This window comes from Thermobia domestica, chromosome 13 (assembly GCF_964235325.1).
Source record: "Thermobia domestica chromosome 13, izTheDome1.hap1.1, whole genome shotgun sequence".
Lineage (NCBI taxonomy): Eukaryota > Metazoa > Arthropoda > Insecta > Zygentoma > Lepismatidae > Thermobia > Thermobia domestica.
In genome coordinates, this window is record NC_137466.1 from 184,719,415 (window position 1) to 184,734,417 (window position 15,003).

General features: G+C 34.0%; 1 protein-coding gene and 1 long non-coding RNA gene across 2 annotated transcripts in view; both read right to left on the reverse strand.

The window, feature by feature from the left end:
- LOC145667887 (uncharacterized) overlaps nt 1-11,971 on the reverse strand; it is an 81,251-nt gene extending 69,280 nt beyond the window's left edge. Inside the window, exon 1 of the mRNA XM_081735318.1 lies at nt 11,842-11,971. Within this exon, the coding sequence (XP_081591444.1) occupies nt 11,842-11,919 (78 nt within the window). The 5' untranslated portion in view covers nt 11,920-11,971. The remainder of the gene's footprint in view (nt 1-11,841) is intronic.
- Nucleotides 1,118-6,517, reverse strand: LOC145667454 (uncharacterized). The gene is made up of 3 exons (XR_014127889.1): nt 6,356-6,517; nt 4,379-4,524; nt 1,118-1,919 (listed from the first exon to the last, which is right to left on the reverse strand). It is a non-coding gene; the product is annotated as an uncharacterized LOC145667454 (long non-coding RNA).
- Nucleotides 11,972-15,003: the final 3,032 nt, after the last annotated feature.

The following is a 15,003-nucleotide window of genomic DNA, read 5'->3' on the forward strand; positions in this document are numbered from 1 at the left end:
ACAATACAATAATATTATACAGAGTTTAACAAATGTGATTTGCTTTGTCACCATTCTGGACCTTTAACACCTTCTATGTTAATCAAATTCATTTTCCCTACACTTATCAATTGAGAAAATACACTACAATCTGATTCAAAAACACTTGTTCACACAATGCAGTATTCTGACAATGATGTAATAAAGAATATATTTTCGTTTGAAATAAAGCTATTATACGCCCAAATTATCTCCATACTTTTACTAAATTTACTTTCACTTGTGAAGTAAATCAAGTGTGGATGGCTCTACAGAAACAGCTAAGAAAATCAAATATTTTTAACAAAGCCGGTACTATGATATTATTTTGTTGAGAAGAAATTAGATATACATTTTTCTTCGTGCAAAAATTATTGCTTCATTTCTTTTGAAATACTGACAAATATAGAAAGTTCATTTAATTTGCAAAGTGTTATTTCTTACACCACAAATACATCTGTTAATGTTACTATCACATATTATTTACAGATTACAGTAGGGTAAATAAGAGCGCCGTTCAGAAATTAACCTCCGATTGGTTAAAAAAGAGACACCAAAGTGAATAAGAAAAAAATTATACATACATCTCAAAACCACTTCCTTGCTCTATGTTTCAACATAGTTTCCATAAACATTCAAGCAAATATCATATCTCTGCACTAGCTTAGAAATCCATTAGCATAAAAATCTCCCGACTTTGTTTTAAGTCTCCGTACTTGCTGTAGCCTAACCTCTGCGTCATATAACACAGCTGAAAATTTGTGGAAATTCATCGGAAAGCTCCGATATTGAGAAACGTCAATTTTCACGAACGTTTCCTGAAAGAGTTCATCAGTGACCACTGATGGCCTGCCACCTATCTTCGTCATGAATGTTTATTCGTCCACTTTCAAATGAACGAACCCATTCACGAACAACTCCTTCACTCATAACACTTGGTCCATTCGCGGCACAAAGTTCCCGACGGATAACTGCTGCCGAATGTTGTTTTGACATAAGAAAAGATATAACAGCTCGCAACTCGCATTTTGATGGGTTTTCTATTGTAGCACACATTTTGAGACGCTACAAAAGTGGAACTAGTGATCAGAGAACCACAGCTGGATGTAGACTGATCTACCACGCACTTCCGTGCAAAGATGTTAGCGCTGCTCCCACAACTTTACGCATAGTGACCAATCGGACGTTACTTTCCGAACGCGCCTAGTGCTTAAACATGTTTACATCACTTCGTTTTACAAGGGTTTAAAGCATTGCACTGCGAAAGTTCTAGTTTTAAAAAGTTTAACATCTATATATGAATAAACTGTTCACTAACAAATTATTATCATGGCAGTTAAACAATGATGTTCATACCAACTTTCAAATAAAAGTTCTTGTTTGAAGAAAACGTTATTGTCTAATTCTTAATTCTTTAAGTACTATTTATTGCTGATCATGAATTTCAAACGCCTCTGCACATGTTTCATCGTGAAATAATTATGTGCCTTTTGAAGAAATTGTAGAGTAGTATTCACCATACCAAAAATAGAAATTCCAAGCAAGAACCCAACTGATCCTCCCACATCGGAAACTAACTGACTTCCATCGTATGCCAGAATTTCTTCAAAATGCTCCACCACATTCGTTTCCATGCGAATGGAAACATAGCACAGAGATTTGTACTCATCGATTCCAATGATTGTTTCCCTTTCGATCGTTGATGGTGTTATTCGTCTTAAAGTGCAAGGATGGATGCATGAACAGCTACTGTTGTAATTTAGTATAAGCTGTTCAAAGCTAACGGAAAACTTGTAAATACTGAGTGGTGTATTGCATATATCGAGTCCAGGAATGTCAAACCATGGCATATCACATCCGTATGTTTTCCCCAAATTTTCTCTGATACAATCCAAGACACACTGGAACAAGTAAGAACATTATATAACAACTTCATACATTGTTGGAATTGATGCTTAATTCTAGCGAAAGGAACAAGTAGATGTGCAATATATATTAAGCACATCAAAGTTACATTATCCGATTATTAAAGTACGTCATATCAGCATGATTCAGAGTTTGTAGGAGTTATGTCATTTAAAATGAGAAATGCAGAGTTCTCATTAAAATGCTACAATGTGCACTTCTTTTGGGCTTATAACTCAAAAGCAGGGACTAATGAACTGACAGGTGACATTTAATACTAATTAAAAGGTAGATCACCTCCGCGGCTAAGCGGTTAGCATACGTACCTTAGCGCGGGAGACCCGGATTCGATTCCCGGCGGGAGCTCATGTGGTTCGGATTCTATGTTAAGCAGTAGGTTCCTTCTCATACAGCATCACTGTTGAAAGAAACATTAAATTCAAAATCAACTCAACTCAACTAATTAAAAGGTTCATAAATAAGGACTAAACGATTAATTACATCCTTGCATAATAATGTGTAACAAGTTGATAAATATTGAAACAATTATGTCCTTGTCATGTATACGCAACAAAGGTATAGAATATGAATTAAAATAACATAATAACGGCACTTTTAATTGTAATTATATTCAAATATTGCTCGTAACCTATGATCATTTGTTTCCTTTATGAAACGAATACATATGACGTCAGTTGACATTAGATCGTAAACGGGACCTTACATTGAGCTCATTTTTTTATTACTGATGATATTAGTTAATTTAGTTATTAATAGCGTTTCTTATTAGGAAGAAATGTGGAATAATTTCATGCTTACCTATTAAGGTTAAACTATTACAAATATAAACTCCCAGTAAATTTCTAAACTACATAGTTCGAATATTAAAAGCAGAATTGATAATAAGTGATGGCAGAAGATTTTTTTTCAGTAGAAGAAATAAGATGGAGAACCATAAATGGTTCTCCGGATGCTAAATCAATGTTAAGAAAAAATTTCTTTGCTATTATCATCTAAGATTTCTATAATTTTGTTTGCTTTGAAAAATATAAGCAATAAATAAAAGCTATTCTTGGAACTCTGACTTCCTTTCTTTAATCTAGGGAAATCAATATTGCAAAAGAGATGGATTTTAAATAGAAGAATAAGAGCAGATATGGAATTTGTTTGGAATACTGAATCCGAACCAAAGAAAATTTCTTGCTATCTATTATCATTTTTTATCTATGGGAATCAATGCTAAAACTTGGATCGTTTCTACCACTTTTAGTTTCATACAAAGATAAAGATGTTGATAGAATATAACCTAGAGACGCCTGATCCGAATAATAATAAATAAATAGATAATAGCATTCCATGTTATTAATTAACAATTTTGTTCACCGGAAACCAATCTCGAAACCGCAAAATAACAATAGATATCTATCACGAACATTGGGAATAAAGAGTTAAAAACAGATATGAAAATTATATCTGGTACTCTAAATACGGAAGCTATTTCTTTCAAACTCCATTATGCTACTAGAGAAGAACCACCTGAGGTGAGGAAACGGACATAAGACAAAATCTTTACTGGATACCGCCCAACCTTACACCGATTGACAAACTCTTTCGTCTGTGAAGTAGCAATAGTGAAACATATTTAGTTTAAAAAAGGGTCCGGCAAATTTGAAGTGTGTGATGTAATTCGACATATTCAGACGTCATCCGAGTGTCTTGGAATTCTAAGAGCAGACAATTCAGAAATCACATAACCTACAATCTTGCACGAACCACATGATCAAGGTGCGGGCGTTCATCAAGGTTGTCTACTGGCATAGATATTTATCTTCTGCTAGTCTCGTCTGTTATTTCTCTAAACTATCTGAAATAGTCGGGCAGCTGGAGTGTTCCCACCCTAATCCTTACTCATGCCAGGATGAATTTCAGATGTATTATGCCCTTCCGTCTACAGAAATTGAGTTACATCACGTAATTCATATTTGCTGATACTTTGATTGCCTTCGTTATGTTTCCACCCTCGCTGTTCCGCAATCATTGAATGTCAGAGTTTTTTAATCGGTATGAGCAATAGCAATGTACAATGAATAGGATTGCCTTCTTCCTGTTTTCACTCTCACGTTGTTTTCCCTTGGTAACTTAAAGGTGCTTGAAAGAGTAGTCCTCGCACATATCAAATTACCATTCTCACTACCTTTTACCATTTTGCTATCATACATATCAATAAATGATCTCTGTTCATTCTATAAAATTTCCATAATTACGTCATGACATATTTTCTCAAGTCTCATGATAGATACGAATAAATCTTTAAGTTTTATCCAACTGGAATTATTGTGAAAAGTATTACATAAATTCTGATTAACCAACGTAAATTTCAGAGAAATGGAACTTATGTTGTTAATGTAATAGAATATACATTAGTTACAGTCTTGATCTAAAGTTCATTATATACCTTGGTAAGGCTATAATTTGCGTCTTCTTTGCACGGAATTTGTGGTTTGCTTATCGCATGATGATATTGGGTACGTAATCCAACATTTATTCTTTCCCCTGCTCTGGTGGAGATCATTTCGTTTGACTGCCAATTAAGACCAATTCCTGTAAATGTCATGAATCATTCTAATAGTTAATTACCAAAATTCTATTCTTAGGATAATTGTAAAAATAAACATTTAAAGTTTATTTATAGCATATTGGACAGCATAAAGGGAGAAAACTATAAACGCAAAATATAGTATCCATTTCTTTTTATTTTCTTACTATTGACTACAAGACTAAAATTTAAACAGAATATCTAAGTTTCAAGGCAAATAATTTTAAAATGGCACAGTTTATTTCCTATAGATACAAAAATATAATATTTTTATTATGACTTTTTTCATTTTCATTAAATTTACACGTATTGACTGGAACATTTTATTTACCAGGAATATAAATTTAAAATATATATATATTTTTTAATACGGCGATTTTTTCTTAACCAATTTAACTTTCTTCATTTTTAATAAAAGCAAACAAGCTGTGAAACATGAGTATTGTTTACCAATCTTTTTAATAGGATGGTAGGTGCTCTACTCACCTTCATCACTCGAAAGCTTATTGATGTAGTGGCAGGTTTTGAGGAATATATGTCCGCTACGTTTGTTGTTTCCAATACAGAGATTTTTTGAATTTTAGAAATTGTACCATTAACATTTATGAAGTTATATTTTTTTCTCAACGCGCGATTAGTCATAATATGAGGTTTAGTTTCTAAACCGAATGTTGTTTATTTTTCACTGTCACAATATCATGCTCTTCTAATCCTAATAAAATACGAAAGTAGTTTGACATCAATATGATGACTAACAATTAGGAAAAGAAATATCGCTTCAAGAAAGTAATGGATAGCTAAGTAAAGACCATCTAAACACAGATAATGTTGATCACAATACTAATAGAAAGGTAGACAGAGTCGGGCACAAACAACACAGACCGACAGTGACAGTGATATTAGTAAATATAAATAAGAATTAAAAAGTGAGAAAATTTAAAGCTGTAGTACAAAATCAGAACCTTACGAAAAAGACGACAAATAGAAAGTATTATAACAAAATTATCACTAAAGAAGTTATCGATTTTTTAAGTTATCGATACTGCGAATATTGGTGAAATTGTTAACACCATAAAACATATTGTACAAATTCCGGGAAAGTTTCCAGGGAGAACGAGACTTTAAAGCAAAATCAAATTTAGAAAAATGTAGCTATTTTTCAACTTCTTTATTTCATTGTCACATAAAAGGAGCAATGGTGCTCTATCATAATACGCTTCTGAGTAATTAAAAGTAATTACTGTTGGACATATCGGATATTGCCTCAAAATACCAATGGTTGGAAAAAGAAAGTCGTTAGTATTCGGGTTACGAAACAGAGGGCAAGTATCTTAAGGTAAAATATGTTTTAGGCATATTGCTTGTTTCGATTTTAATATCGCACTCGTATTATGTGAGCAAAGCCGGATTTAGATTTGATGGGAGCCTAAGCTATTGAAGATAATGGGGCCCTTTATGTGTTCAGATGAACATAGGCATTCCATGTACAGAAATGAAGAAACTAGTGATATTTTAGGAAGCAGGTTAGCAGAAGGAGCCCCATTGCTTACATCACAGTAGCTTACACCACAGGAAGCACTGTCGTTACGTATACCGGTATGTAAATTTTACTTTGTTTGTTGATTTTCTTATACTATGGAAATGTATATCCAGTTTTTTCTTTAGGTTTTTAGGAGCACCCAAGATAGCGGGGCCTAAACTGTAGCTTGTTTAGCTTATATGTAAATTCGGCACTGTATGTGAGTGATTAACTTTACTAAAGTCTATATGTACTACCACCAAAAAAGTGCTTATATATGTTTGGTGTATTTCATAAGAAATAAATAAAGTTCTTACCTGACCATGATTCTTGACTATCATGAATGTAGATAGAAAACGCAGGAGAATTATCAAAGCGAGTTTTGCTTCCAAGTATCAGATAATAATGATCGCCTTCTGTAGATGTACTAACCTTTTCTACGGTGAAACAATTTCCATGTTTGAATAATGTAACCTTCGACACATGATAATCGTCTGCAAGTTTGAAAGAAATTCTAGTTACTGTACAGTTAGCCACAAAAGTAATTGTACCACTGACTGCTATAACTCCATTAGGTCGCGTCCAGTACTTTTGCTGGTTTTGAAAACGCCTGCAGAGGTCCAATTCAATCTATACATAACGATAGTTAGTAAGCCTGTGGTGCACTGAGACAGGATTTTGCTGTGCAGTTGATGTAACAAATACTTCTACATTTTAATATTTGTCTTAATTGTTTGTAGCGTATTGATCAATGAGTGATACATATCAAAAACATTATAACTCCTTGTTTGTAGACAATGTATTATTTCATTACATATTGTATATGACAAGAAAGAAACAAACTTTGATCATACGTGAATTATAATAGTTGAAACAAACTGAAAATATCAAATCTGAAAAAAACGAAGGAAATAACTATGTGTATATTTGCCTCCATTTATGATTCTATTCAAATTGCCATTATTCCAAAGTCTATTTCCTATTCTGCTTATTACAGTGAGTATGAATTAAAATTGAAACTAAAGCATGTTAAAAACTTCCATCCCACAGGGATTCGACCCGCGATTCCCTGCTTGAAAATCCAATACGATAACCAATGTACAGTGACTAATACCTTCCGCTTCCACAAAAACTTGTTAGCTAATTAAAACTCTTCCATGTTAGTCTTGACAAGCCACTAAGACCCTATAATGAGACCTTCATTAGTTGAGTTAACTACCGTAACTTTGTTCATAAAATTTTATTATTTAAGTAATTCTTATTACCTTTTTATTAGTAACAATCACTATACCTTCCATCATTTCACACATTCAACCTATTTCAGTTATTGTACTGCTAACGTAAATGTGATATGTGCCAAAATATCATTTGTACATCGCTAGAGATGTAATTTCCAGTCATTTGCCGCAAACTGAATCTGACTGTAAACAAACCAAGTATGATACAGGGAAATATTTTACGTAAAATTGGATTTATATAGAGTGAGCAGTAGTCAAACGGTTTGGGCGAGTAGTTTGTTAATGATATCATAAAATCCTAAATTAAGCAATTTTATTTTCTAGTATTTTATTCCATCCTCCGAACCTAACTCGAAGACTGAGACGGATGCTATGGATTCTATATTTAAAAAGTGAAAATTCGAGACACAATGCTTTAATCTTTATGCTCGAAATAAGACGGGGAAGGTGTTGATTTCCTATTTCAATAGAAAGGTAAGCGAGAGCATGGTACATATTATTAGAACGCTAAATAGATTCCATGAGAGTACTTCTCGGTAACTGTTATAGCTTTTACTAAACGAGTTATAATGTTTTTACATGTTATATTAGCACTCAATGAACAACACCCTCCAAACAATAGAGATAAATCTAAAAAATGAGAAATTTTAGTGCATTATTTGCATAGTACTCCATAGGTTTACCAACTATCGTTACCAGCTAGAAATGTTACGTGTAAATTGGATTACCTCTGTCCAGGGTTTCTAGAAACCATACCAGTAAAAGTACTAGACCTGACACAATGAAGTTATCGCAGTCAGAAGTGTAATTAGTTTTGTGGTTGATATCATATTTTCTTTCAAATGCAAAGCTCTAAACAACATTCATACTTCTAAATTTAAAATATCAGAGAGCAGTAGAATATATTTCTTGAAATTGTGGAACGTGGGAATGGTTTCACTTTCTCATTCTCAATTAATTATAAATCCAATTAATGGAAATAATTATGAACGCTTAAAAATATCAAAATCATTTTTTACGAAATTTGTAGTGTAGCATATATATATTCAACGTTAGAGCTGCTAAATTCCCCTTTCATTTTTGATTCGTTTTAATTTAATGTTGGAAAGCCTTAAAGAGAATAAAAAATATATTAAATCGATTCTTCTTATTATTATTACACGTGTTAAATAACGGTTAAAGTTATGATGGAACTTTAAAAAAATCATGGTAAGAGTAATTTTCCGCTTTAGCCTTCGCTAATTTTTAATCCCTACTCAGTGTGTTGATTAATAAGAATTAAATATAATATTCAAATGTTAGATCAAGACTAACATTTTATACGTAATTGAACGTGAAACTTCTTTTCGTTTTTGATGGTTAGGAAAACTTGCATTTTCAAATGGCAGACTTGAACACCAGGCTGTGAGAATGATTGCAACGACCTAAGGAAATTATAGACTATTATTTAAAAAAAAATTACTTCATGTAGTATATTTAGCAAAAGTTTTTGAGTTGAGTTGATTTTGAGTTTAAAGTCCCTTTCAGCAGTGAGGCTATATGGGACGTGGACCTACTGATTAACATAGAACCGAACCAATTTAGCTCCCACCGGGAATCGAACCTGGGTCTCCCAAACAAAATTCTTTTTCTGCACACGTGCGAACTTGTGATTTGAGGCAGGTTTTACACTCTTATTCCTGATAGATTGCGACCCTAAACAATATTATTCAATAGTTTACTTCAGAACTTTTTAGGTAGACAATATCGAGTTTTTTTTAGAAATGGATAAATTCTTACGAGATATATCAGGGAACACACAGATTGACACACACAAATAGTGGTTAAGTCGAATGTTAGGAACTTCCATTTCACGAATACAATTCTTACTTTATTATTTGGCTTGTGTAGAAATATTTACAAAATAATTGCGGCGGAACTACAGGTGAAATAATACTAAAACATGCGCTGTTTTTGAGCCTTTGCTTGTTTGTTAGGAGGTTATTGTATTATCACCGCTAATGGTTAATAGGACGTGGATCTACACTTTAAAGTAGTATCCGAATCACTATGATACAACAAAAATCAAATCTGGGTTTTCTTGAGATGTATCTGTATTGAATTTACAACAATATAAAGGAAATTCGCATATCCATTTATGCAACTAGACATAGAAGTCAGATCCGGCAATAATTTAAAGATTTATACCGTTACTTTGTTGATATATTTTAATAAACTATGTGAATTTGAGTATTACTAAATGATTAACGAGAAATATCATCGAGAAAGGTAACTTACTTTGATCTAAATAAGGAAGATCTAGCTAAACTCTTGGAATAAACTATTAGTTTCTTAAAGTATAAAATCATAACACGTGAAAGTCATTAGATAAATTAAGTATTGACATCAATTAACTGTTGACTAGAAGTAGGTTCTCTTACTAAACATATTTTCGCCACTAGTTTCTACAGATTGGATAGTTTCATTAAAGTCGTAAGTTATTTCCTTCCATTGAGTCGCCATTTCAGATGCATTGTCAATTAGAATCCAAAGATTTAAGATGCTTAAGAACTTTGACTGTAAAGAGAAGAAAGTATGAAAAAAATATTAATGTAGAACATGTATTAATATAAATGTAGAAAAATATTATCTAAACTCGGCTATATTTATATAAGCGCTAATAATGAAGAGATCGTGCAGTAGTGTATATTCTATAATATAATTAACATAAATATAACAGGGGGAAAAGGAGTTAAGTGATTTTTTTATAACTTTACACAATTACTCTGTTTTCCACTGACTTACCTGTTTCTTCCCTTGTAGGCGAAATCTTTAGCATCATATTTCTTAGTGACTATCCTCCTTACTGTTGGATTTTAGTCCATACAAACTACATCTTTCAGGCTACATTATTCTCCTGTTAACTCATTTTCGATCATTTCTTGACTTACCTCCTTTTTCCCTGTAGTCTTCATATAATGAAACAAACTGAATGTTACATGTACACCCCGTGAACGACTTTGGTTATATGGCGAGATATTGTCATGAATAACATGAATCATTTTACTATTATATTGAGGTTATTTTTAAGTAAAGTTCTTTGTGAATATCGTTTAAAATTTTGCGTGCTCTCAAGAGTGAATGAGACTACAGGTATTCGGCATTCTCGAGTACAATCACATAACATTTCCATTCCAAGAGAAAACCTCCGAATTAATACAACGAGAAAACCAATCAGACAGTCGCAACAACAATACACTTTCGAGGCAAAATGTTTTCTGACTCTGGAGCTGCTCCGTACCTCCACACCCACCCACATACACACATGACACATCACCACGGCAAAGAACATAATAGAACCCAACCAAAAACGCATATTCAAAATAAAACAACTCTATCACTTCTTCTTCACAGTTACTACCCGACACAAAATCCGAACCACACGTGAACACAATATCTAAATAGCACGCCCCTCCCTCACCACGGAGATGGAAAACCAACTCCATAACTTAACTTAACTAGTAAATCTGTAGTCTTTACACTGCAAAGTTAACATGTTTAAGATTGCAGACTATGTTAAACGGACTATCATCCTATCCCTAACAGCAAAACACATGACAACTGTGAATATCACTAATCAAATATGTGAGGTATTACTCGTCAGATTTTTCTCTGCATGTGGAGAAGTTGGGAACTAACTTCCTTGTTTACAAGTTGTAGGAGCAAGATAGCAGGGTCGCCAGTGGTACTAGTTTCTTGAGATTTCTTTTATGGTCAGGTTTTCGAGAAAATCAAAAGGATACGAACAGAATCAAATTTTGCGTGAGAGTAGTGTGTACATATTTCAAGTCGTTTTGCGAGAGATATGTAAAACTATTTGATATGGAATCAAACATTAAAATATCTAGTTGCCTGCCTAACCTGAAGACGTCCTGGCAACCCTGTAAAGGAATACAGAAAACAATTCTTGCATTCCCTCCCGCTGCCCCCTTAGCCCAGTGTCAAAACATAAACACAACAACAGCGCCACTACAAAACAAATGCACAGACTCGTGCAACGGGTAATACATGGTGGCAATGCAATGAAAGACAGTAAAATGTTGAACTTGTTCTGGAAGGTCGGAATAAGATCTTTTGGCTAAATGAAATTCGAAAATCAGTCCATACCTTGCGAATAGTGAATATCACCTCTAGTGCCATCTGAAGATCTTCCTAGGCAGGAAGAGTTTATATACTGATGAAGAAATGAAAACAACCGTGAATAACGGGCTATTATCACAGGCTTCAGAATTATTTGAGAAAGGTGTTATATCAAATGTTTAAACCGAGACGGACTTTACTTCGGAAAATAGAAAATGGTATGTAATGGATTAATAAATACATCTTTCTTGTCAGGTGTTGCTTGTTTTGGTTTTTATTGCACAGCGAATCTTAAAAACTAAATCTCGCATTTATATATACGTGTTCATGTAAAATTTAGATTGCAATAAGGTACTCAATGAATATTTCTTCTTACACAAGAAGTTTTCGAAATCATAGAAGCATTGAAAACCCCCAAAATAACAAATTTTCTTACGACGATTTACCTTCAGAACATCCTCCTTGAATCCTGGATTACGGCATATTGTAATGGCTGGACTTGGAAAATCTTCAACTACAACCATCCTTGAACGTACCAAGACGTCGGGTTCAAGAAACTTTATGTAGCATTCTCTTACCTAAAATTGAACAAAACAGAAACATTAAGAGAATATCTGCCTTTTCTCTTGAAATACTAATTTGATTTTATGATAAAACGTTCGTCTGTTAAATTGTAGATCCGCGTCTAATATTGCCTCGATGCTAGCAGGGGTGCTAAACGCCGACCCGAAAAGGAGTTCGCTCGTGGGTATATGGTCAGGATCTGCGCATTAGATTCTTGTTTGATTCCCGGTGTATTTCATGTGGTGCGGATTCCAAGTTAACCTACAGATCTACGTGACGTGTAACCTTAGCTATAAAATTACACTAAAATCCAATCCAACTGACGTTCGTCTGTTAGGATTACACGATAAGATAACGAATCTGTGACTTGGATGTACATTATACTGGTAAAATCAGTACCTCTAAGTGCCAGTGTTTCCCATTTAAGTCTCATACTGTCTAAATTTGTCTTCTAGTAATGGGATGCCCGAGAGGCCAACTGGGGCCAAATATGGTAGATCAAACGAGTTTCTGTAACTCTTAATGATCTGAACTTTAACATTTAGGCAAGTATACGAAAAGGCTAGCATCTGGATATTGCGTATAAACCGCTCTAAACACAATCAGAAATATGTTCCTCGACCAATTAAATGACGCAACGTTTACTGCATTATCATTGAAGAATTCGTATGCTTCATTTTTATGTTACAGTACCGTAACAAATAGCTGCGACATCATTTCTTTTCACAACAGACAAAAGTTGAAAACCTCTGTTCTATTAACTGATTTAGCTCAACTAGGAGGAGAATTAAATCTGCAAAACATGAATCTGAATGTCAGTTCATTTTCTCTCAGTTCCAAATTAATATGAATGACAGTTCCAATATACGGTAGCAGCAACGCATTCAACAGTTGTTCGTTTCGGATAAAACAAATTGATCGGTATAAGGTTGAGTACCGCTTGTATTCGAACAGAAATTTCATTCGTATCTGAAATACATAAACCAATGACACTCCCTAGTATTATAGGGGAAGGTTCATACAATACGCTGAAAAAAATAAAATTTATAGAGAGCATACATTATTACGAGGCAAGAAGTTTCATATAAGAAAAACGGACGACTAAGAAGATAAGGACTAATCAGAGACTGAAAGAGGTGATAAATATAACCAGTATTCCAAAATTCAATAATTATGGTTCCAAACCACTATTCTATATAACAATTATTTACATATTGATGAATTAAAGTTGCAGTGGTGTAAGCCATTTTCTTAAAAATACAACATGCTTAGGCATATAAATGAAAAGTACGTTAGTTAATCTGTTAATAGAAATCGTCAAGTTTGAAATATATTCAACTGCCAACAGATAGCAATGGAAATTCTAGTGATAAAGGAAACAGCTGTTCTGCTTATCAACAAACTGATGTAAGAGAAAACAAAGAATATGTAGCTTGCACCACTGTGACTTTAACTCATCCATATAATTATACAAGTCTATTATGGTGCATAAGTCGTTCTCATACCTTATTTTCCTTATTAAAAGATTACAGATCCGTGGCAGAGATTAACTTACATTGTTAGAGTAAAAGAAAAGTAAAGTAAAGCTTCCCATTTTGCACTTATCTCACTCAAACTCACGCTCACATCTGTTCGACCTCATTCTCACTCGACCTCACCCTCACAACATCTTTTCGACATCACGCCCACAACATCCTTTTGACATCACACTCAATTGACCTCATACTCACAACATCCTTTCGACATCACACTCACTCGACCTCACGTTCACATCATGGTTTGGAACTTGGCTTAGGCCCGAAAAACAAGTCACGATATATCTGTCTGGTAGACCTCATTGGCATACCGGAAAGGTATACCTGTGCAGGCTAGAGCACACACACAGACAACGGAAAACCTTAAGAATTTAACTCAGTCGAGAGATGGCGAGCAAACAAGACAACGACCGATGCTCCTATTCAGGAAACTAGCTACTACTCACCCAGGTGTGCTGGAGTGGCTCACACACATGCTCAGGTCTACACGCTTGCACAGGTAGTAAGAATTGAATTTCGATTCTTCTCCGGTGTGGCTGGCACACACGCTCCGGTTTACCTGTACAGGTAAAGCTCACCGGTATACCGGAACATGTGTGCCGGGCCTTAGGTTTACTTCGAGAAGGACAGGTCGAGTAAGCGTGAGTTACGAATTCGTGAGCGCAAACCTCATGAGTTCGGGCATCTTTGCTCAACATCACACTCTGGCTTCTTTACTTCCCACCTTAGCCACATGAACACATTTTAAAGAGCGCAATGCAACGATATAAATTAACGGCGCCAGCAGACATCAAACCCAAGAAGCCTAGTTTACATACTCTTTTCCTACTAAGCTATTATAGTTCTGATTATTTTTGCGAAATAAGTATTACATTACAAATACCTGGAAAAATACTGTAGCACAACAAATAAGAAGGAATGGCCACTTGAGTAAGAAGTCGCAAATTCTGTTATTCTCCTTCTTAGGAGCTCTTTCAGGAGGCTCCATGTTTTGAAATCTTCGAGCAGAAAAAGCAATTTTCTTGCTTTGAAGTTTATTTACATCATAGTTGTAGAATTTAGATAATATTTTACCACGAAATATTCTACTTGCATTCCTTCGTTCCAACATTATGTTAAAATTTCTAATGAGTTTACTACTCTTGAATATTCCTGTCTGAAATGTAGGCTTAAATTTCTTTCAAAATAATCAACTATCAATAGAGGAAAATCGTCAAGTACTTAGTGTCACTCAAATCTTGCCTGAACATCTGATTGAATAGTGCTTCATTATTTTTCTATTAACACAAATTAAATTATGTTGTAATTTTGGTTAATTGCTTTCAAATTATGGAGTTCTTAAAGTACACTCATTCTATTGATCTTAAAATTGAACCATAATTTACAACATAAAAACACGATATTTTGTTAATGACAGAAACATGTTTGCAAAATAAATATTAATTGGTTACTGAAAATGACAAGCCAAATTTTAGCATTAGGTACAAGCAGCCGTATTAAAGGTTTCCC